Raw genomic sequence first — 25794 nt, 5'->3', positions numbered from 1 at the left:
TGAGACAGAGCTTACACGTCCTCACTATAAACTACATGACTGGAACTGTGGGAACTTTACTTACCTAATATCATATAAGTAAGCAAGTATGCTATGCTGGCCTTCTCTCAACTCCCTGAGTACTGTTTTGATGGAATTTATATAGGAATTTTCTATCAATTTCCAGTATGGTACTAAAAATGATGGTATTTCCTGTTAAATGACAAAGCATAAAAATCATAATTTCAAAAGGTAAAATGCTTCTGCGTAATCGAGTCAAAGGGCACTACTAAGTGGGAGATCAAGATGGAACTGCACTGGGACTTCCCTGGTGATCCAGAGGCTATGACTCCACACTCCCAATGCAGGGGGTCTGGGTTCAATCCCTGGTCAGGGAACTAGATTTCACATGCAGTAACTAAAAGATTCAGCATGCAGCAACTGAGAGCCAGCACAGCCAAATAAATACATATTTTTTAAAAAGATGCAACTGTGGCTACTTAAATGATCCCTATGCAACTTCTAGCTCCTCCCCCAGCTAACTCCTATTTCAAACCATTCTTCGTGTCTCAGCTCAGACATGTTTGTTTCCAGAAATCCTTCCCTGAACCCACAAGTGTATAGGGTCATCCTTCATCCTCTGAAGTTCGGATGTCCCACTTGAGCACCCTGTACTTCTCCCTTTAGGGCACTGATGCCATTAGTTGTAACTGCTTATGTTATTTGTCTATATTCACCTCTAAAACAGCAATCTCATAAAACCAGGAAGAATGGTTATCTTATTCACCACTGAACAGTTTTTCCTATAATTAGCACAGCATCTGGGGCATGTTAGGTGCTCAATAAATATTTATCGAATGAATGGATTGAATGATCACAGACATCTTATCTTGCCTAAGTTGGAGAACATCTAAGGGCTCATGTCACAGTAATGGATGAGTTATTGCTCTGAATTCTCCCTTGAGGTTTCACATTTGCTGTAAAGCACACCATGAAACTCAGAAAGTTTCTTTTATGTTATCTTTAATGAGGCAAATCAACCATCAAAACCAACAGATAATGAAACAAGAAATAAAATTGAAGATATTTATATATTTAATACAAACTTTCTGTAGTAGTTATTCTCTTATTGGCTATGCATTTATTAGTCAGGGAACACACACATAGGGACCTTGGAGGTCGTTTGGGCTAATTCCCTCTCCAACTGAGAAATGACAAGAGATCTGGGGATAGATTATCCAATCTTCCTGTGGACCTCATTGATTTCAAAGCAACCCCCCTCCAGGGTCACACAACTTGTGTTTGTGGAAAGTTCTTCCTGTATTATTCGCCTTCCTGTACTTTCTACTTATAAGCCCTAGCTGTGCCTTTCAGAGGACAGGCTATATTCATACTGTCTTCCCTGTGACAGCCTGTTAAATATTTGAGGATGTGAGAGGGGAGATGTAGGCTGTCATTCAGGATGAAACTCGCTTATTTTTGTATTCCTGGCATCTGATAGAGCATTTGCAAATAACAGGTACTTAACAAACGTTGATATTGGTGTAAGTAGACTCAATTAAACCCAATTTATCATCAGTTACATTTTAAGGAGACTGGATGGCTCAATCTAGTTCTATATAGTTTAATTTTATTAATATTTTATTGGGCTTTCCTGGTGGCTCAGGCGGCAAAGAACCTGCATGTAATGCAGAAGACTGGGGTTCAACTCCTTGGTCAGGAAGATCCCCTGGAGAAGGGAATGGCTACCACTCCAGGACTCTTGCCTGGAGAATCCCATGGGCAGTGAAGCCTGGAGGGGTACAGTCCATGGAGTCGCAGAGTCAGACATGATTGAGCGACTAACACTTTCAATATTTTATTGGAGTATAGTTGATTTACAATGCTGTGTTAGTTTCACATGTATAGCAAAGTGATTCAGTTATACATATATGTATCTTCATTCTTTTTTAGATTCTTTTTTCAAATAGTTTATCACAGAATATTGAGTAGAGTTTCCTGTGCTATACAGTAGGCCCTTTATGGTTATCTATCTTATATATAATAGTGTGTATGTGTTCAACTCAAACTTCTGATTTATCTCTCCTTCCATGTATGATTCTATGTTCAACCATACTTTAGCATTTCATTTATCTAAATTAAACATTTACAGTTCTTTCAATGCTTCTCTCATATCATTTTAACACCTTTCTTCTACATCGATTCCCTTATGGTTTCCAGTTTTTTAAAATAATCTCTCTTAAAAGATATGGTATCCAGAGTGGTGCTTAAGATCATTTTACATAAGTCCACTACTAAACCTCAGAATTCCCAGGTGACTCAGGGGTAAAGAATCCGTCTACTGATACAGGAGATGTGGGTTCTATCTCTGGGCTGGGAAGATCCCCTGGAGGAAGAAATGGCATCCCACTCCAGTATTCTTGCCTGGAAAATCCCATGGACAGAGGAGCCTGGCTGGCTATAGTCCATAGGGTCACAAAAGAGTCGGACATGACTGAGCATGCACCCACGCATGCACACACCAAAATTCCTTCTTAGTGACTTCAAGACATTAACACTCAGTATGTGGAGAGTTACCACCCTGGAACGGACCTCACTGAACTAATATCCTGCTCACTGCTCTCATTTATCTACAAAAACTTCATAAGAAATTGTCAAATACTACTTTGAATTCAAAATATACTATGTTTATGGTCCTTCCCTGACCCACCAACCCAACCTTGCTATCAGAGAAAAGGAAAGGGTCAGTTCAGCAGGACTCAGGCTTAATGAACCTATCTGAGCTTTGTGTGCTTATTTTGTTTGTTATAAGTGCTCAGAAGGCATGTGTTTAATAATTTTCTTTTACATTTTGTCAGGGATTAATCTCTGGATCACTGGTCTTGGGCTTTCCTTGTGGCTCAGACGATAAAGAATCTGCCTGCATTGTGGGAAGACATGCTATTAAATCTCATCCGCCTTTAATCAAATATTTAGGCCTTTGTCCATATCTGATCTTCCAGACTATACTGTATCTTCTGTGATTTCTGTGAGTTATTGATAATGTCTATCTGTAGTTTCTTTAATTCTCTGGGATGTGATTTTTCTGGGTCTAAGGACTTGAGGTTATGTGCCGCGACTAGATACTAAGACCTATCCTTCCCGATTAAATAGTCTTCTCTTCATTGACTGAAGCATAATAGGAAATTGGGTAGCCAAGGCAAGTATCCTCCAAGCCTGAGAAGCTAGAAAGCAAAGACCCCTCACTCCACTGCCTCCTTGGTTTTCTTGGCACCTTCCTGTGGCTAGCAAAGGGGGAAGGACCCAGGTTCCCCTCGAACTTGGTTGCTGCCTCCACCTGCAAGAGCTAGATGTGGAAGCAATAACTCTCTCTCTCTGTGTCTTTCCACATGCCTATTGAAGTACATCTGGGGTCCCTGGAAGGCCTGGAACTAGGTTTACCTGGTAAAATATAGGATGAACACACACACACACACACACACACACACACACACATAAATCATTGATTAGGCACATATGTATCTATTTCATTGATTATCTGAAACTCAAATTTTTTAACTGGGCACCTGTCTTTCCTCTCTGTTTGCAGGTAAGCTCTGCAGCTCACATGTGAGAAGCTTAGAGTGGAAAAGGAGTAGAGGGAGAGCATGTGGCCTGCTTTGTTTCCAGGTTCCAGACTACTTCTGGTCACAGCAAAAGGAGTACTCTCCATGGTGTCACTTAGGTAACTAGAGGTCTGGGCTGTATATCCTTCCATCGTCCCTACAGACTGACTCCCCATCCTTCACGCTTCACCCTGCTTGGTGCCCTGGGAGGTCGACTCACGTAAATTATTTCAGGAACCTCCCTTGCCTTCTTCCTCCTGGGCAGGGACTACAAAAACAGAAAGGGTATGAGGTCTGGTTAAGTGTTTCCCTGCTCTTCTCTGCTGGTCGCTGCAGGGGACGGCATCCTCTGGGAAGGCCACAGTCCCTGGCAGGTGGTTCTCTCTGTGCACAGGTCTTCTTGAGGTCTTCACCTATGCTCCCTGTCCTCACCTTCTCAGGCCCAGGAGCAGTAATAGCTCCCGTTGTGGGTAACAATCTAAAGAATCCACCTGCAATGCAGGAAACCCCAGTTCAATTCCTGGGTCAGGAAGATCCCCTGAAGAAGGGACAGGGTACCCACTCTAGAATTCTTGGGCTTCTCTGGTGGCTCAGCTGGTAAAGAATTCACCTGCAATGTGGGAGACCTGGGTTCAATCCTTGGGTTGGGAAGATCCCCTGGAGAAGGGAATGGCTACCCACTCCAGTATTCCGGCCTGCAGAATTCCATGAACTGTATAATCCATGGGGTTGCAAAGAGTCAGACATGACTTTCACTTTCACTTTTTCTTTCATACACATACACACACACACATATATATATACATACAAACATATACACAGGCTTTCTGGTGGCTCAATGGGTAAAAAATCCACCTGTGATGCAGGCGATGATGGTTCGATCCTTGGGTCAGGAAGATCCCCTGGAGTAGGGCGTGGCAAGCCACTCCAGTATTCTTGTTTGGAAAATTCCATGGACAGAGGAGCCTGGTGGGCAGCAACCCATAAGGTCACGAAAGAGTCAGATATGATTGAAGCGACATAGCACTTACGATTGAAGTGCATAGCACGACATAGCACTTATATATATATATATATGTAAGTGCTATGTCGCTTCAATCATATCTGACTCTTTATGCTACTGCTACTGCTGCTGCTAAGTCACTTCAGTTGTGTCCGACTCTGTGCAGCCCCATAGATGGCAGCCCACAGGGCTCCCCCGTACCTGGGATTCTCCAGGCAAGAACACTGGAGTGGGTTGCCATTTCCTTCTTCAACGCATGAAAGTGAAAAAGGGAAAGTGAAGTCGCTCAGTCATGTCTGACCCTCAGCAACCCCATGGACTGCAGCCTTCCAGGCTCCTCCATCTATGGGATTTTCCAGGCAAGAGTACTGGAGTGGGGTGCCACTGCCTTCTCCGTGACTCTTTATATATATATATAAATCAGTCTTTGTTCAGTTGTCTTTAAATTATCATCTGCTTTCTGTCAGGATCCTGACTAGAAGATCTAATACAAGGGAAGCTTGTGTCTTATCTCAGTGTAAATGTTTATTTTGTACGCCTTTTAGTTCCCTCTTGTCCTCCATGAATTTATTTCTCTCAAGGGCATCAAGGTTTGGAGTTAAGGATTAGATTTCACTATTTTTGTCTCTCACTGTCCAACTTCCTCCCAATAATATCATTTTAATTTTATTTCCTTCTCATCAACCACTTCTGTATACCGCTTCTATGACACTTTTTGAATTTATTTAGTTTTCAAAGTAGCTACTATTTGGCTGAGTGATATTAATTATACACATCTATATTGATATCATATAAAGTTTTCATCTAATATTTCCTGTTCTAATCTCCCCATCAATGCTAATTAATTAACTCTTCAGAGCTCTGTAAAGAATCTCTAACACAGTTGTCACTGTATTTGACTCTGTATTGAATGCAGTGAATTATTTCACATCCTTCTACCCCCCTCCAAAAGGTTTATTATTTAATTGGGGAGATAAAGAAGATGTTTCCCTAGGAATGCTCAATAATAACTGCAACTCATGACTGGGTCTCAAGTGTCTGGCACAGATTGTCAGGGATGAGAGCTCATAAGAGTCGAATACCACGGAGGACTGAAATTAAGAAGATAGGGACTAAGGCTTTCAAAAAGTCTTAAAAGAAAGGCCATTCTGTGTGATTTTCCCAAGATGACTTATCTATTAAAGCGGCCCATCTACTCAGTGTTCTGTGGTGACCTAAATGGGAAAGAAATCCCCAAAAGAGGGGAATATGTAAACACATAGCTGATTCACTTTGCTATACAGCAGAAAATAATATAGCATTGCATAACAACTATACTCCAGTAAAAATCAGTAGTAATCATTTAAAAAGCAGCCCAGTTTGCCAAGGTGACAACTGGGCTTTGCAGCTGTCAGAGAATGAAGAACAAAATGAAGCTTCAGGGCTCAGATGGACATCCCCTTGCTGGACCTTAGGGTACCCATTTATTAAGGAGGTCAGGCCAGGCAGCTCCCTACTCATTTATGAGTTGAGTTAGCTTCAAAATTTTCCTTCTATTTCTGAAAACTCAGGGGTTAAACTTCATATGAAAGCATTATGATGTGGGCATGAGAGCTGAGTTAGAGGGCTGTAATTTGCTGGGTCTGTGTTCTGGGGAAGCTGTCCTTCCAAAAAATTGCATTTTTGCTCCTTCTTGGGGAGAAAATTGGTCCTCACAGAGACCATTTATTCTCCTGATTGCATCACTCACCAGCCGTTCAAAGCATGACTCAGAAACTCGAGGGTGCAGAGGAAAACATGGAATGTGGTTCACTGAGTATTCTCAATCATCTCTGCTTTTTTGATAAATACATATATTAGCCAAGAAAGGCCTTTTGGATGGTACAATGTGAATCTTACCATAAAGAGGAGAAAGAAAAGATTCTACTAGCTTGAGTCTAAACTGTCATACCTCAGGAATTGGTTCATTTACATACACCCACTCTTCTGATCCGGGCTTCGATGGGGCTGGCACTACTGGGACTGGTGAAACATCTGTAGACTCAGCAGGTGATTTCTTGAGTGGAATCTTCCCTCCTAGTGATTTTCCTCTAGGAGAACCTTCAACATGCATATTAAATCATGCCATTACAAGGATATGGATGGGGACAGATTCTGGTGGAGGATTAAATTTATGATTGCCATGAGCTTCATGCAATTCATTAACTGCTCTTTAAGCAACTTTGGGCAGCCTTATCAAATCAAAAATAAAAAATCTCATTCTCTACAGCCTCTAAATGTACCAATGATACCAACAGCAGGGTTTTTTTTTTTTTTTTTTTTTTTTGCAATACTGTACTTCTCTTGTCCAATTAGCTGTGGAAAGCAACTTGATACTTCATTTTCATCTCTGCCCTTGCTTCCACAATGAACACATGGTTTTTACAAAGTTTAGACTCCAGAGAAAAGTACAATTTACTATTGCAAAAAACTGGCAAATTGAACTATCACCCTGAAAAAGAAAGAGGGTAGTCACAACAGGAGCAGTGCTCTTGTTTACTGAAACCCAGGAGAAATTGCTGGGAGAAAGGATGCTATTATGAGTCAGCCGGAGTCAGTGAGGGGTAGAGGGGAGGAGAAGAGGTATTGTAGCTCTTGAATAGTTCCATATTCCTTGGGTCAGACTTCTAATCAGGGAAACTATATTTCTTACTATAGTCAGGTTGTATGGATGAAGGCAACCTCTGAGCCAAAAGCCTGGCTGAATTAAGGCATAAGGTGATGGGGAGAGGGGAGGGAAGGAGAGGGGAGAGGAAGAGTGAGAAGGGAAAGAGAGGGGAAGGAAGAGAAGGAGGAAGAAAAGGAGGTTGGAGGAGCAGAAAGAGAAGCCTCATTTCAGCTCAGAATTCAGAAAGGGCATGCACTATCTGAGAACATCAAGGGGGGATTCAGGCCAGTGAAGTGGTACCCATGTGGTCTGAAAGATCTTATGACTGATGAAACTACCTTAACTCAGAAAGCATCTATATTTCCTTAAAGGATCAAAGTTATAATTTAGGAATTAATTCAGTTTAAATTTCACGTACTTTCAGATTCATTGTTAAGATTTTAGACACAGTTTATAGATGCCTATAGAATTTGCAGCACTTTCTTTCCCCAAAATATATTTCTTTAGTGAATATTATTTAATGATATGCTGTTTAGGAAAGTAAATACATCTTCCATTTTTATACTAGTTAAAAATATATGGATTATAAGTAGAGGAGAAATTGTCTGTTATGTATTGCAGACAGTTCAGTGCTAAAAACAGTACTGCTATCTACATGTTTAAAGTTGTATCTAGATTTTATTTTAAATTAGAAAAATTTGAGAACATCTTTATTCAGGTAGTAACCCAAAATGTTCATAATTTGAGAAATTTTTCTATATGATAATTTTTTAATTCTCTGACCTGAGTTTCTGGTAAAATATGTGATAACACTACTACTTTTAAGATGAATTTTTCTAAGGAGAATTTCTAAGGATAACTTTGTAATTATGAGATTGGAATGAGTTTCTTTTTCTTCTTTTCTTACATATCATGATCATTCAGTGTAAACTAAGAAAACCAGGAAGTATTTTTGAACCACTGTACTTTGATTTTATTTAAATTTTATCTAATTGTTTTAAACAATCAAAAATGCTAAGAGGAAAAGATGTGAATGAATTAAAATGTATCCATTAGCATAGAGAGTGAAAATAGATATCACATTTGAACAAAATCATTCAACATCTCAAATTTACAAAAGGCAGTCCTTTTAAAGTATTACTTATGTGACCATGTGAAGGTTTCCATTTCTAAGATGTCTGCTTTCATTGGAGGTTGAATTACTGAGTCCTCAGGGCAGCCATTCTTCTTGCATGAGAAGTTTGAAGGGTAATCTGTTCTTAGCACAAGGTAAAGGTAGATTTTAGCAGTTTTTAGTTCAGTTATTAGCATCTAACTGTATCATTCAGAAGCCCATGGAGTGAGAACAAGTAGATAAAATGAGGTATAAAAGAAAGACAAAATTTTATAATGTGAACATGGGATTTATTTAATGATTTTATCTGTGAATAAATAGTCAAAGTTGAAACAGTAGAGCAACAGTTTTGAGCAACGATAATAACATACTAGGAGCTCAGGAAAGGTAAGAAAAAAACTTAATCAATTGAAGAAAGGAATTTAAGAAAACTGGAACACTTTCACATTAAGTTGGCACTATTCAGTGAGTTAAGATTGTAGGAAGGAGGATAAGATGTAAAAAGTCTGATTTTTTTTTTAAAGAAAGGCATTTTTATTACCTTTCAGTCTTAAACCATGCCCTAGTTTAATTAAGATTTAATCAAGAACCTCACTGGGTAGAAACTAGAAAACTGGTTAACAATGACAGCTTCCTTATTGTTTTGCTTCAGCAAGAAAACATTTCATTGTTAACAGATAGTGCTAATAGTTGCCTGGGCTGCAAAGGTTGGCAACTGAAGTAGAGACTCAGTATGCCTTGGATAAATGAAAATTTTAGCTCTGAAGCAACGTGGCCAGGAAGAGAAGGGCGTCAGTGTTAGGTAAGGAGCCAGATATGGAACATGAACCAGCTTATTCTCTAAATCACTACTGAGAAGCTATTTTGGAAGAGTTTTCTCTCCTTGGTGTCCTAGAATTCATGTTGTTACTCTGTGTGGAGCTCAGTTCAGTTCAGTTTAGTCACTCAGTCTTGTCTGACTCTGAGACCCCATGGACTATAGCACACCAGGCTTCCTGTCCATCATCAACTCCATCATCAACTATCCATCATCAACTCTGTCCATCATCAACTCCCGGAGCTTACTCAAACTCATGTCCATTGCATTGGTGATGCCATCTAACCATCTCATCCTCTGTCATCCCCTACTCCTCCTGCCTTCAATCTTTCCCAGCATCAGGGTCTTTTCCAGTGAGTTGGTTCTTCACATCAGGTGGCCAAAGTATTGGAGTTTCAGCTTCAGCATCAATCCTTCCAACGAATATTCAGGACTAATTTCCTTTAGGATGGACTGGTTGGATGTCCTTGTAGTCCAAGGGACTCTCAAGAGTCTTCTCCAACACCACAGTTCAAAAGTATCAATTCTTTGGCACTTAGCTTTCTTTATAGTCCTACTCTCACATCCACACATAACTACGGGAAAAACCATAGCCTTGACTAGATGGACCTTTGTCGGCAAAGTAATGTCTCTGCTTTTTAATAGGCTGTCTAGGTTGGTTATAGCTTTTCTTCAAAGCAGCAAGTGCGTCTTTTAATTTTATGGCTGTAGTTACCACGTGCAGTGATTTTGGAGCCCCCCGAAAAATAAAGTCTTTCACTGTTTTCCCATCTATTTGCCATGAAGTGATGGGACCAGATGCCATGATCTTCGTTTTCTGAATGTTGAGCTTTAGGCCAACTTTTTCACTCTCCTCTTTCACTTTCTTCAAGAGGTTCTTTAGTTCTTCTTTGCTTTCTGCCATAAGAGTGGTGTCATCCACATATCTGAGGTTATTGATAATTCTCCTGGCAATCTTGATTCCACTTTCTGCTTCTTCCAGCCCAGCATTTCTCATGATGTACTCTGCATATAAGTTAAATAAGCAGGGTGACAATATACAGCCTTGACGTACTCCTTTCTTGATTTGGAACCAGTCTGTGGTTCCATGTCCAGTTCTAACTGTTGCTTCTTGACCTGCATACAGATTTATCAGGAGGCAGGTCAGGTGGTCTGGTATTCCCATCTCTTTCAGAATTTTCCACACAGTCAAACGTTTTGGCATAGTCAATAAAGCAGAAATAGATGTTTTTCTGGAACTCTCTTGCTTTTTCGATGATCCAGCAGATGTTGGCAATTTGATCTCTGGTTCCTCTGCCTTTTCTAAATCCAGGTTGAACATCTGGAAGTTCACAGTACACATACTGTCGAAGCCTGGCTTGGAGAATTTTGAGCATTACTTTGCTAGCGTGTGGGATAAGTGCAACTGTGTGGTAGTTAAAAAATTCTTTGGCATTGCCTTTCTTTGGGATTGTAATGAAAACTTACCACTGGTCCTGTGGCCACTGCTGCATTTTCCAGATTTACTGGCATATTGTGTGGAGCTGGAGATATGGAATGTAGACTACTATAAAGTAATAAGGACTGGTTATTTGGGATCACTTCTAGGACCTGATTTTAGTATAATTATAATCAGTGATAAATACTGGGAACTCCTTAAGTCAACTTTGCATAGGGTTCGCATTTCTGCCCACAGTCTTTAATAACCTGATCTGGAATCAATAATTATATCCCACGTTTATTTAGTCCCATGTACTCTGAGCTGGATACTTTTTTTTTTACTTATTCCTTGCAATGGCCACAGGGAAGTACTTTTACAACCTCATTTTACACACGAGGGAACTGAGACAAGCCAAGGTCAAGTTGTCTGCCCTTAGTCACTTGGATGCCACTTAGGTGGTAAACAGGCAGAGCTAGAATCTCAGTCCAGGCAGGCTGACTCCAGGGTCCATGCACTTGACTATCATTTTTGATTGTCTTTAGTGTTTATTGATGTAATTCATGTTCAGAAGTGTTCATTAGGCTGACATTTAGAAATCTGCAAGTTTTAGAGTTGTCCTTTTAATACTATTTACTTGTCTAATAAATTGATTTTAAGACTGTTCTATTTATATTGTATTACAATTATTACAATTTTATTTTTCTGCTTGTGGTGAAAAATCTATTAAAAGTTACAGTCTGAGAAATCAATTCATTGAAAGGCTAGATAATAGAGTATAGATAATATTATTTAATTCATTTAAATTAGATGATGGTGTTAAGGAAAAATCCAAGGAAGTTCTGACACTGTGGAGAGTTAATATGGAGTGTAAATTGTATTCACCAAAGTGTGAAGAGACTCTGACTTTCTCTCCTCTCAGATTAATGATTCCTAACCAAATATTACCTTATTTATTTTGACTCTCAATTTCCTTATCTTTGAAGGAAATGATCATTGCTACTTCACAGGTGGTTATGAGGATTTAGTGAGATTATACATAAAAATGATCTTGCACAGTGCCTGGCATATGGTAGGCATTCTACAAGAGGTAGTTTGTTATTATTATTATGAATTATATTATAAAAGGAGAATGTTGAATTTTGCCATTTGAACCACGATTGTAAATTAATCATCAACTTTCTAATGTGTGGCATCAACTTTCAGATAAAACCTAACATGTTTTGCATTTATTCTAAAATCTATCTTGTATGTAGTACCACATATTTCCCTGTTTAAGGTCCCAGGTGATTAAAAAAGAGTATTTTAGAAATTAATCCTAGAAAAGCTTAGGGCTTTTTACTTCTGTTTCAAAGTATTGTTAAACACTTTTTTTTTTTTAATTGTAATCCACCTTAAACATTTTGGGAACCAGGTCACATTATATATAATACATTAGAAATAACAGAAGGTGTCTGATATTCCAATGGCTAAAATAGAGCAATAAGTCTTTGGCATCAACATGGTAGTTCTTCAACTTTAGTGAGCACCAGAATTCCCTAGAGGGCTTTTTAAAACACAAATTGCTTGGCCCCTCCAGGAGTTTCAGATTCAGTAGGTCTGGGGTGGGACCAAGTATCTGTTGTTCTAAAAAGTTCCCAGCTGATGCAGATGCAACTGATCTAGGACTGAACTTAAAGAACCACTGTGTTAATAGATGATCTAGGGATTTCAATTCCATTTCACTTTCATCTTTTTTTCCTCTGTTCTTCCATATCTTTACAATAAAATGTCATTAATGTTTATAACATTGACAAAATATTTATGGCTAAGTGGCTTGGTAGCACCTAAACGATGAGTTAAATCAGAAAGCTAGCACTGGAACAGTCCCAATATTAACACATGGGCAGGTTGACAGAACTAAAGAGGACGAGATTTCCAAGCATTTATTTATAGAACTCTAGTCCCAACGGAGGCTTCCCCAGTGGCTCAGATGGTAAAGAATCTACCTGCAATACCGGAGACCCAGGTTCGATCCTTGGGTCAGGAAGATCGCCTGGAGAAGGAAATGGCAACCCATTCCAGTATTCTTGCTTGGAGAATCCTTTGGACAAAGGAGCTTGGTGGGCTACAGTCCATGGGGTCTCAAAGAGGCAGACATGACTGAGCAACAAACACTTTCACTTTTTAGTCCCAGCGGATACTCCTCCGAGAGAGTTCTGCAGTCACAGTGTTTTGGGATATTACATAGTGTGCCTCCCACTGCCTTAGAGATAGATGATCACAGGACATACATATCTATATCAATATCTATCTCTGTGGAGAGTAAAGTCCCTTGGACTGCAAGGAGATCCAACCAGTCCATTCTGAAGGAGATCAGCCCTGGGATTTCTTTGGAAGGAATGATGCTAAAGCTGAAACTCCAGTACTTTGGCCACCTCATGCAAAGAGTTGACTCATTGGAAAAGACTTTGATGCTGGGAGGGATTGAGGGCAGGAGGAGAAGGGGACGACAGAGGATGAGATGGCTGGATGGCATCACCAACTCGATGGACTTGAGTCTGAGTGAACTCCGGGAGTTGGTGATGGACAGGGAGGCCTGGTGTGCTGAGATTCATGGGGTCACAAAGAGTCGGACATGACTGAGCGACTGAACTGAACTGAACACAGTATTTTTCTGAAATCAGTTGATTAAGGAAAATTCTTCAATTAGCCCTTATGTAATACCTCCTAAGTAAGGTCACAGAGTAGAAAAGTCCTTATTTGGAATAAAAACCATGGCAAATGGTTGAAGTTAATAAATTCTTTAAGAATACCATAAATACAGAGAACATAGGCAAAACACTCTCCGACATAAATCACAGCAGGATCCTCTATGACCCACCTCCCAGAATACTGGAAATAAAAGTTAAAATAAGCAAATGGGATCTAATTAAAATTAAAAGCTTCTGCACAACAAAGGAAACTATAAGCAAGGTGAAAAGACAGCCCTCAGAATGGGAGAAAATAATAACAAATGAAACAACTGACAAACAACCAATCTCAAAAATAAACAAGCAACTCATGTAGCTCAATTCCAGAAAAATAAATGACCCAATCAAAAAATGGGCCAAAGAACTAAACAGACATTTCTCCAAAGAAGACATACAGATGGCTAACAAACACATGCAAAGATGCTCAACATTACTCATTATCAGAGAAATGCAAATCAAGACCACAATGAGGTACCATTTCACAGCAGTCAGAACGGTTGTGATCCAAAGTCTACAAGCAATAAATGCTGGAGAGGGTTTGGAGAAAAGGGAACCCTCATACTGTTGGTGGGAATGCAAGCTAGTACAGCCACTATGGAGAACAGTGTGGATATTCCTTTAAAAACTGGAAACAGAACTGCCTTATGACCCAGCAATCCCACTGCTGGGCATACACACCAAGAAAACCAGAACTGAAAGAGACACATGTACCCCAATGTTCATCACAGCACTGTTTATAATAGCCAGGACATGGAAGCAACCTAGATTTCCATCAGCAGATGAATGGATAAGAAAGCTGTGGTACATATACACAATGGAGTATTACTCAGCCATTAAAAAGAATACATTTGAATCAGTTCTAATGAGGTGGAGGAAACTGGAGCCTATTATACAGAGTGAAGTAAGCCAGAAAGAAAAACACCAATACAGTATAATGATGCATAATTATGGAATTTAGAAAGATGGTAACAATAACCCTATATGTGAGACAGCAAAAGAGACACAGATGTATAGAACAGTCTTTTGGACTCTATGGGAGAGGGAGAGAGTGGGATGATTTGGGAGAATGGCATTGAAACACGTATAATATCATGTAAGAAACAAATCGCCAGTCTCCAGGATACCGGATACTTGGGGCTGGTGCACTGGGATGACCCAGAGAGATGGTATGGGGAGGGAGGTGGGAGGGGGGTTCAGGATTGGGAACTCGTGTACACCCGTGGTGGATTCATGTTGATTTATGGCAAAACCAATACAGTATTGTAAAGTAAAATAAAAAAAAAAAGAATACCATAAATACAATTGCAAATGGCATTTCAATGTCAAGATTAGCAGGGAGAAGGGTAGGGATTGATCTAATATGCAAAGGAAAATAAAGATGAGTCAAAGATGCCAACAATAGGAAACAAGGATAAGTTTGAAGGAAGGAAAAAGGAGGTGGCTCCTCAAGCCATGCTTTGCATATAATTAATTGGTATCAAATAGCTTGTGAAGTAAGCAGTTAACCAATTAATAGTATTCGCCTCCCACAGGTATTAGTTCCAAATATAAAGAATTAAAATTACTAAGACTTCTTCTTAATGAAGTAAATTCTGTTACACATGCCAAAACAACAGTACTTCTACACAGAAGAAGGACTTCTAAATCTTGATCAAGAGTTCATCTATTTCAAATATTATTCAATACAGTAGAAACTATGTTTATGGAAATAGAAACAGACTAGTAAAGTAAAAGAAAAAAAGAGTTCTTGAATTTACTTAAACTGAGCAAACTGCATGATTTAAATGAATATATATTTTGCTGGGTGAAGTTGTATTTGGTTATGGTTCATTTGAGTATGCTTTTACCTAAAGATGCTCTCAAAGCATGTGCATTATTAGGTCTAACTTGATGATTTGGACAGGACTGGAAAAGGTAAGTTTTCATTTTAATTCCAAAGAAAAGCAATGTCAAAGAATTTTCAAGCTACCGTACAGTTGTGCTCATCTCACACATTAGCAAGGTAATGCTCAAGATCCTTCAAGCTAGGCTTCAGCAGTATGTGAACAGAGAACTTCCAGATGTACAAGCTGAGTTTAGAAAAGGCAGAGGAACCAGAAATCAATTGCCAACGTTTGTTAGATCATAGAGAAAACAAAGGAATTTCAGAAAAACATCTACTGCTTCATCGACTACACTAAAGCTTTTGACTGTGTGGATCACAACAAACTGTGGAAAATTCTTAAAGGGATGTGAAAACCAGAGCACCTTACCTGTCTCCAGAGAAACCTGTATACAGGTCAAGAAGCAACAGTTAGAACCAGACATGTAACAAAGGACTGATTCAAAATTGGGAAAGAAGTATGTCAAGGTTGTATAATGTCACCCTGCTTATTTAACTTATATGCAGAGTACATCATGCGAAATGCTGGGCTGGATGAATTACAAGCGAGAATCAAGATTGCCAGAATTATCAACCTCAGATATGCAGATGATACCACTCTAATGGCAGAAAGTGAAGAGGAGCTAAAGAATCTTTTGATGAGGGAGATAGAGGAGAATGAAAAAGCTAGCTTAAAACTCAACATTCAAAAAACTAGGATACTGGCATCTGGTCCTATCACTTTATAGCAAATAGAAGGAAAAAAGTGGAAACAGTGACAGATTTTGTTTTATTGGTCTCCAAGATGACCGTCGATGGTGACTGCAGCCATGAAATTAAAAGATTCTTGCTCCTTGGAAGGAAAGTTATGACAAACCTAGACAGCATATTAAAGAGCAGAGACATTACTTCATCGACAGCTGACAAGAGTCTGTATAGTCAAAGCCATAGCTTTTCCAGTAGTCATGTATGCATGTGAGAGTTGGACCATCAGGAAGGCTGATGACCCAAAAATTTACGCTTTCAAATTGTGGTGCTGAAGAAGACTCTTGAGAGTCCCTTGGACTGCAAGGAGATCAAACCAGTCAATCCTAAAGGAAATCGACCCTGAATATTCATTGGAAGGACTGATGCTGAAGCTGAGGCTCCAATACTTTGGCCACTTGATGTGAAGAGCCCATTCATTGGAAAAGACCCTGATGCTGGCAAAGAATGAGGGCAGGAAGAGAAGGGGATGCCAGAGGATAAGATCGTTGGATATCATCACTGACTCAATGGACATGAGTTTGAGCAAACCCTGGGAGGTAGTGAAGGACAGGGAAGCCTGGTGTGCTGCAGTCCTTGGGATCAGAAAAAGTTGGACATGACTGAGCGACTGAAAAACCACAACAATGCATAAGTATATTTGATTTCTATTTTTGATGACTTTGTGCAGATCCTTCATTTGCTTTTGCTGATCACAATGAGAAAGTAAGGGATTCATAACGTACATGTGAAAACTATTCTCCTATTTGTAAACAGGTGAGAGAAAACATATCATAAATTATAGCCAGAACTCTAGCTAAATTTTTAATCTCACCAATGTTAACTCAACAATGACTAGTTACATAAACCTACCAGGTTATATAATCAGAAAAGGGTGAGATGCTTTGAGAATTATGGGTATGCATTTTTGAATGCCAAAATAGAGATTCTTTTAAGCCCATCATTTTGTGAACATTGCACATTCTTGGGCTGCTATTGCACTTTCTTGGGCTGCTATTGCACTGGCAATCTGTAATGAAAAATTAAGCAGTAGTACATCATGACAGCCCCCAAGCATGTACTCCGCAGAAGTCAACTGCATGTGTCCATAACTGCATTTCAATCTTTGATTTGTTGCTGTAGCAGCTCCAGGGCTTTCCTGGTGGCTCAGTGGTAAAGAATTCACCTGCCAATGCAGGAGATGTGGGTTCGATTCCTGGGCTGAGCAGATTCGCTGAAGAAGAAAATGGTAACTCCCTCCAGTAGTCTTGCCTGAGAAATTCCATGGACAAAGAAGTCTGTAGGGTTACAGTCCATGGAGTTGCAAAGAGTCAGACACAACTTAAAGACTGAGCAGGCACGCATGTAGCAGCTTCAACACTGTTGTTGTTTAGTCACTAAGTCATGATTGACTCTTTTGCAACCCCATGGAGTATAGTCCACCAGGCTTCTCTTAGGATTTCCCAGGCAAAAATACTGGAGCAGGTTTCCATTTTCTTTTCCACAGGATCTTCCCAACCCAGGGACTGAACCTGTGTCTCCTGCGTTGGCAGGAGGATTCTTTATCACTGAGCCACCTGGGAAGTCCAGTGGCTTCAACATACAATGTAACTAATATGCTTTTAAGAGCCTGGCGTTTCTTCTGCCAACTATCAATTATTTACAAAATTTTATCCCCCTTATTTCACAGAAACAAGATAGAAAATAAATGAAACTAGATCAGGAAAAATACAAACTAAATTAGGAGGTCAAAGCAAAGAGAGGAATTAGAAAGCAGACTCCAGGATATAGGTCCTTGCTTAGAAACTAAAATCTTGGATGCTAATTTGGTTTTGATTTCTAGACAGCAAATATAGAAAAGGCAGTGCTATCATTTAGAGGTACTAATTATTTAGCCATGTAGAGGAAGAAAAATTTTCCAGTCCCTTTCTTCTGAATGAAATTTCCCACCCAGGATTTTACACAGAGGCCAGTGAATGATGTAATGGGCATACTACCCCTTCAGAAAATGAAATACCAGGTTATTATTAGTATAATGAAAGTTTCATCTCCACTGCTGTTGTGTTGAGGACTTTATATCAAAGAACTTATCAGTGAAAGCAATTTCATGGAAGCTTTCCAAGAAAATATGGTTCAGCATGTAGTTTTCTGATGGCATAACTTAGCCCAAGGATAACCTTTATAATATCTATGATGATTAAATATTTTGTATCTTAGATATAAGAGAAAGCAATGGCACCCCACTCCAGTACTCTTGCATATTTGCTAAATTATTCCTCACAAGCATCACTTTCCTCAGCAGGACCTTTGCTAAGAGCCAGGTTACAGAAAGACTGAGGTTTTCTTTGGCAACGGTTTATGATTTACAAATGCCTGAAAGAATGTACATTACTACATAAATATCATTATTTTCACTGAGAGTTATAAAATGCAGGATTATATTTAATCATATTTATCTTAATCTGTACCTTTTCTTTTGAGTGAAGTTTCACTTTTCTTTCCTTTTCCTTCCTGAAGAGGTTCTCGATTACCATGCAGGGGTTCTAAACAAAATTTAACACATAAATATCATTTATGATTTTTTCTGATAGCTAGGTTATGATTTGTAAGCAATCAAATGTGATTTCTCAAAACAGCTATACTTGTGAACTGCCTAAAATGGCTCAGGCCTTTACTGTGAGTTAAAATTAATCTGAAGTTAGACTATGGATTGAAAATTCTTGAATGACAACCTTGATAGGACTATTCTGTTCTGTGACATTGAGAAGTTGAGTCCTAAGTTTAACATCAGCGTTTGGTAGTGAATTTGATTGTTGTTGTTCATTTGCTAAGTCATGTCCGACTCTTTTTGACCCCATGGACTGCAGCACACCAGGCTTCCCTGTCCCTCACCATTTCCCAGAGTTTGTCCAAATTCACGTCCATTCTGTTGGTGATGCCATCCAACCATCTCATCCTCTGCCACCCTCTTCTCCTTCTGCCTTCAATCTTTCCCAGCATCAGGGTCTTTTCCAATGAGTCAGCTCTTCCGATCAGGTGGCCAAAGTATTGGAGCTTCAACTTCAGCATCAATCCTTCCAGTGAGTATTCAGGGTTGATTTCTTTTAAGATTGACTGGTTTGATCTCCTTGCTGTTCAAGGGACTCTCAACAGTCTTGTCCAGCACCACAGTTCTAAAGCATCAGTTCTTCGGTGCTCTGCCTTCTTTATGGTCCACCTCTCACAACAGTATGTGACCATTGGAAAGACTATAGATTTTACCATACAGACCTTTGTCAGCAAAGTGATGTCTTTGCTTTTTAACACACTGTCTAGGTTTGTCAGTTAGTTTGATTATAAACTCTTTAATGCAACATACATGCAGAGTTTTAAAAGTTAGTCACAAGTAAATTTGAGGCAGATGGCTCTATTAGTATTTGGAGATAGTTCACTGAAATGATTGTTATACAATAAGATGATTGGATCTATAATAAGAATGATGCCAAAGCACTTTGAAGGAGAGTTAAATAAACACATTGTTTTGTATGGCACATTCTTGAAGTTCTCTTGACCCCATACTTGGTTGCCTTATGACTTTTACATTCCATCGTGCCCTGACTGTAACTTGTAATACAAAGGATTGTTTGGGAATATATACATTGGATTCCCTGGAATCTAATTAAAAGACATGCTGGAAATGGGGAAATGAGGAAACTGATGACCTGGAGGTTAATAAGATTTCCCAAATAATAATTTGGTCTTTGAAAAAAATCACTGCATCCCACATAATTCACGAAACAAGTTCAGTCATCTTTCTCTGTTTGTCCTAGGTTACAGTTTGTTCCCCCTCGTCATAAGGATGCACATATGGGGCAATTTAAGTGTCTGTGATAGAGTTTGTCTGACCTATTCTTCATATTTAGAAGTGACAGTTATAAGAATGTGTAAATGCATAACATATCACTTATGTTTAAATATATCAGCTCCAAAAAAAAAAAAATAAAGATTCCATAGAAATAAGACAATCTCTTTTGTTAATCTCTATAAAGGGACTTTTAAACATCCAAATAGTTAAATAGTTAAACACCAAACTCATTCATAAATAAATAAATCTAAAGGTTTGAATTAGGTTTTTTTTTTTTTTTTTTTAGAGGTAAGGTTAATAAAAAAAGTCTAGATAACCTCTTCAGTTCAGTTCAGTTCAGTCGCTCAGTCGCGTCCGACTCTTTGAGACCCCATGAATTGCAGCACGCCAGGCCTGCATGTCCATCACCAACTCCTGGAGTTCACTCAGATGCACGTCCATTGAGTCAGTGATGCCATCCAGCCATCTCATCCTCTGTCGTCCCCTTCTGCTCCTGCCCCCAATCCCTCCCAGCATCAGAGTCTTTTCCAATGAGTCAACTCTTCGCATGAGGTGGCCAAAGTACTGGAGTTTCAGCTTTAGCATCATTCCTTCCAAAGAAATCCTAGGGCTGATGTCCTTCAGAATGGACAGGTTGGATCTCCTTGCAGTCCAAGGGACTCTCAAGAGTCTTCTCCAACACCACACTTCAAAAGCATCAATTCTTCGGCGCTCAGCCTTCTTCACAGTCCAACTCTCACATCCATACATGACCACAGGAAAAACCATAGCCTTGACTAGACGGACCTTTGTTGGCAAAGTAATGTCTCTGCTTTTGAATATGCTATCTAGGTTGGTCATAACTTTTCTTCCAAGGAGTAAGCGTCTTTTAATCTCATGGCTGCAGTCACCTTCTGCAGTGATTTTGGAGCCCCCCAAAAATAAAGTCTGACACTGTTTCCGCTCTTTCCCCATCTATTTCCCATGAAGTGATGGGAACGGATGCCATGATCTTCGTTTTCTGAATGTCGAGCTTTAAGCCAACTTTTTCACTCTCCACTTTCACTTTCATCAAGAGGCTTTTTAGTTCCTCTTCACTTTCTGCCATAAGGGTGGTGTCATCTGCATATCTGAGGTTATTGATATTTCTCTTGGCAATCTTGATTCCAGCTTGTGTTTCTTCCAGTCCAGTGTTTCTCATGATATACTCTGCATAGAAGTTAAATAAGCAGGATGACAACATACAGTCTTGACGTACTTCTTTTCCTATTTGGAACCAGTCTGTTGTTCCATGTACAGTTCTAACTGTTGCTTCCTGACCTGCATACAGGTTTCTCAAGAGGCAGGTCAGGTGGTCTGGTATTCCCATCTCTTTCAGAATTTTCCACAGTTTATTGTGATCCACACAGTCAAAGGCTTTGGCATAGTCAACAAAGCAGAAATAGATGTTTTTCTGGAACTCTCTTGCTTTTTTGATGATCCAGCAGATGTTGGCAATTTGATCTCTCTGGTTCCTCTGCCTTTTCTAAAACCAGCTTGAAGTTCATGGTTCACATATTGTTGAAGCCTGGCTTGGAGAATTTTGAGCATTACTTTTACTAACGTATGAGATGAGTGCAGTTGTTGGATAGTTTGAGCATTCTTTGGCATTGCCTTTCTTTGGGATTGGAATGAAAACTGACCTTTTCCAGTCCTGTGGCCACTGCTGAGTTTTCCAAACTTGCTAGCATATTGAGTGCAGCACTTTCACAGCATCATCTTTCAGAATTTGAAACAGCTCAACTGGAATCCCATCACCTCTACTAGCTTTGTTCGTAGTGATGCTTTCTAAGGCCCACTTGACTTCACATTCCAGGATGTATGGCTCTAGATGAGTGATCACACCATCGTGATTATCTTGGTCGTGAAGATCTTTTTTGTACAGTTCTTCTATGTTTTCTTGCCTCCTCTTAATATTTTCTGCTTCTGTTAGGTCCATACCATTTCTGTCCTTTATCAAGTCCATCTTTGCATGAAATGTTCCCTTGGTATCTCTAATTTTCTTGAAGAGATCTCTAGTCTTTCCCATTCTCTTGTTTTCCTCTATTTCGTTGCATTGATCACTAAAGAAGGCTTTCTTATCTCTTCTTGCTGTTCTTCAGAACTCTGCATTCAGATGCTTATATCTTTCCTTTTCTCCTTTGCTTTTCGCTTCTCTTCTTTTCACAGCTATTTGTAAGATAACCTCTTAGTACCTTTAATAACAATACTCTGGGTAACCAACATTTTAGCTCCAAACTTTAGCAGAAGGCAACAGAAAAGGGGGTGAAAATAGGGACACCTGAGATCCTGAACGTAGAAAATATTGTGAGCAAGTCTAATTTCTCCTGGGAGTAGCATGAATTCTGCCTATTTGAAAAAATTATTTTCAAAATGTATTCTGAAATCTCCAAATATACTCTTAGCAGCATGGATTGCACTACCATGCTTTGTCACACTCAGAACTTTAGTTTTAAATTACATTCTGACATTTGATAGTGGACTTGATAATAAACCCTTTAATGGAACAAAATTGTGAAGTTTTAAAAATTCAGAACTGTAAAAAATAAACAGAAATCACAATGTAAAAAAAAAGGAAATCACAATTAAACAGAGTTGAGAAACCAAAAGGGGGAGACCTTTGGCCCTAAGAGGATAGTATTACCCAACAGGAGGAAGAATGATTCCTCTTCTTTCCTGACACGGATTCAGCCAATGAAAAGCCATGGATTCTTGGGGCACTATGGACCTTCCAACTTCCTTTTCCCTCCATAGAAGCATTCTCCTTCCCTTGTCATACAAGGACTTATATAGGGCTTGCCATAGTTGCAGACCCTGCAATATCATTCCCTGCTAATTCTGAATAAACCCACCTTCACTGGAGAAATATTTGACACTCTATTCATTTCAGGTCAACAAACCCATACACAGTGTAGAACTGTCAATTCAGTTCAGTTCAGTCGCTTAGTCATGTCCGACTCTTTGGGACCCCATGGACTGGAGTACACCAGGCTTCCCTATCCATCACCAACTCCTGGAACTTACTCAAACTCCTGTCCATTGAGTTGGTGATGCCATCCAACCATCTCATCCTCTATCATCCCCTTCTCCTCCTGCCTTCAGTCTTTCCCAGCATGATGGTCTTTTCCAAAGAGTCAACGGCCAAAGTATTGGAGTTTCAGCTTCAGCATCAGTCTTTCCAATGAATATTCAGGACTGATTTCTTTTAGGATGGACTGATTCTATCTCTTTGCGGTCCAAAGGACATTCAAGAATCTTCTCCAACCACAGTTCAAAAGCATCAATTTTTCGGCACTCAGCTTTCTTTATAGTTCAACTCTCACATTCATACATGTCTACTGGAAAAACCATAGCTTTGACTAAACAGACCTTTGTTGGTAAAGTAATGTCTCTGCTTTTTAATATGCTGTCTAGGTTGGTCATAGCTTTTCTTCCAAGGAGCAAGTGTCTTTTAATTTTGTGGCTGCAGTCACCATCTGCAGTGATTTTGGAGCCCCCGCAAAATAGTCTCTCACTGTTTCCATTGTAGAACTGTATTTGAGCAAAATGACCTTTAGTACTCAGTGTACAATGCTTCTTTCTTTACCCCATTTCCACCTTGGCTTTTTTTTTTTTTTTTTTTTTAGTAAATAATTTCTCTTTTCTTCTCAACTTTTAAAGAAAATTGTAATTGGATGTTTGTTTTGGGCTTGTTCAGAAGCCTCTGGCTTTCAGTTCTAAAAATGCGTTCTTTTGAAAAACACTACATTTTAAAATATAAATATAAGTAAACCTGCTGGGAACTTCCCTCCATAAAACTGCTTATCCCAGCTTCCCTGAGCTGTAAGGGCAATGTGGCCTAAGCTGTAGCCTCATCCACGTCTACTAGCACTGAGATCTCCTCACAGTGATGCCTTGTGGTTGGAAGGCAGTAATTAGGCCTCTGGGGGTGAACCCTTCTGTGCACTTTAAAAGCTCAGGCAGTACTCCTGCCCTTGCTGGAAGAAGGAGACAGATACAACCACTCTTTGAAGCAACAACAGCTTTATTATTCCTCCAAATGCACAGTATTCAACTATACAATTTTAAATTCACAAGCAAACTTAAGAAACTTAAAAGACTGCTAGAGACTGGTTTCAGGGAATGGTTCCAGTACACAGATACTCCTGGTCATGAGGCTGAGGTGAAGAAAGGGAGGGAAGGCCATGGTCTTGGGTTTGAGGCCTGGGTGGACAATGCCAGGCCCCCTTGAGCCTCTGTGGAAATTGTCTTTCCCAGTTAAACAGCATTTTTAAGGTTTCCATTAGTCCTCCAGACCTCTGCTTTGTTTTTTAAAGGGAAAAAGTAGGTATGTTTAATTAAATGCTTTGTGCTTTATTGTTCATATGATAAAAACTTTTTGTGTATTTTGTCTTTATTTAAGTCCCATTTTGTGGAATATAATAGTCTTTAGTAGACCATAATACATGTTACTAAAGTTTTCAAATTTATTTGTTTAATATAAGTAGACTTAATTTTGAAAAATCAGGCCCACCTCTGATCTCAATGAAGAAGAAAGATTATAGCCTTTAGAAATGCAATCATGACATGATAACAAGCAAACCTAGGTAGACTTGTATAACTGCACAGCTGACCACTTACAAAGCCGAAACCAGAAACTAAAGTCACGTTTGTTTCATATACATAGCACTAAGTTGATCCTGTCATGCTCCCAGTATCATACATTTCAACAGTTGAGCATTTCACTTTTGTCATTATATATTCTACCATTTCATGGTCCATAGTGGTTAAGGATACAGAAAGAACTTAAGCTAAAAAATATTCTCTATATGAACTATCCATGTATGCTATATGTTGTAAAGATACAAGTTTACTGAGATGTTGGGAGCTTGCTTCTAGCCTTTTATAATTTCAAAGCACAAAAGAATAACAGTTATATATATATATTCTAGTCTCTAATGGATGCTGTTGACTTGTTCCCTTTTTCTTGTGGGCAACTGGTTATGTTCTCAGTTTGGTAAGGAGGTCTCAGTCTTCATAAACTCAGCTTCACCACTCCAACAAACAGAAGTCTGTCCCCTTGATCTGCTCTATGCTCCTTATGGTTATTCTCTCTGTGCCTCCCCTTCTCTCGTCCGTGGTCTTATCCTAATCAGTAGATCTGGGCATGAGGATGACCACACGGAGGGATCCCACATGGTCAGGTACCTGCGCTTTGGGATAGCCGTGCTCTCAGCTACTGCTGCCTCTCCACTTCATCTGAGCAGACAGCATCCTTTCACATGATGGATGCTATTCAAAGCCTGACTCTACTGATAGATAAATGGACTGGTACTATCACTTACAATTCCTTTCTAAGTGAAAATGAGAAACTGGTAGACAGGGTTAGCAATCACTGTCAATCACCTGATGCTTGCTTTCCTTTCGCAGCAGGAGTTTTGGACCGCTCCTGTGGAAGGTGGACTTCCTTCTCTTTCTCTGGTTCCGGAGGGGGAGGAGGAGGAGGGGATGTCTTCTCACTCAGGGAAATTTCTTCTTTTCTCTCAACTTCCTTTTCTTCTAATTTCTTTTTCACTTTAAACAGGATGATAAGAGTGGATCTTTATTAGCAACTCCAGACACCTACTATTTCACGTAAACTAAGATAAACCTAACTTAATATAAAATTGCTCTCACTGAATTAAGGCTAAATTCATGTTTTAAATTATCCAGCCCTTGAGGCTGACATCTGACATCATCTCTGTCTGGTTAGAAATACCATTTCCCCTGCTTCTGATGGAGATGGTGATGACGTGTGTGTGTGTGTGTCTATCTGTAGCAGGTAGAAGACTTGCTGAGAGGGTGCCGACTTTAAAACTAACAATCTAGAATTAGCTAATATACTGGGATACGAAAGTAAAGAATTAAGTCAAATTTTCTAGTGGATAAATGAGGTGAAAAAAGTCTAAAGAGAAGGTGAAGGGCAATATGACAGAAGAGGTGGGGATCGGGAGGACATAGAAGGGAACAGAAATGCATGTGGCACCAACTTCTAGGGGTAAATACATATAAAGCA

At 39.4% G+C, this 25794-nt stretch overlaps 1 protein-coding gene across 8 annotated transcripts in view; it reads right to left on the bottom strand.

Annotated features, from left to right (window-relative positions):
• The window catches only part of SPEF2 (sperm flagellar 2), a 196945-nt gene that overhangs the window by 80791 nt on the left and 90360 nt on the right, over positions 1 to 25794 (bottom strand). For all 8 annotated transcript variants that reach the window (XR_005724763.1, XR_005724762.1, XR_005724765.1 and 5 more), the window contains 4 exons: positions 25146 to 25313; positions 18367 to 18441; positions 6518 to 6666; positions 65 to 192 (listed from right to left, as the gene is read on the bottom strand). Coding sequence is in view for 3 of the 8 variants with exons in the window: in XM_040262317.1 (XP_040118251.1) it covers positions 65 to 192; positions 6518 to 6666; positions 18367 to 18441; positions 25146 to 25313 (520 nt within the window). In the remaining 5 variants the exon portion in view is untranslated. The remainder of the gene's footprint in view (positions 1 to 64; positions 193 to 6517; positions 6667 to 18366; positions 18442 to 25145; positions 25314 to 25794) is intronic.

This window comes from Oryx dammah, unplaced genomic scaffold, assembly GCF_014754425.2.
Source record: "Oryx dammah isolate SB20612 unplaced genomic scaffold, SCBI_Odam_1.1 HiC_scaffold_20, whole genome shotgun sequence".
NCBI lineage: Eukaryota > Metazoa > Chordata > Mammalia > Artiodactyla > Bovidae > Oryx > Oryx dammah.
The sequence above is the reverse complement of the archived record's forward strand: the minus strand, read 5'-3'. Positions and strand labels throughout refer to the sequence as shown.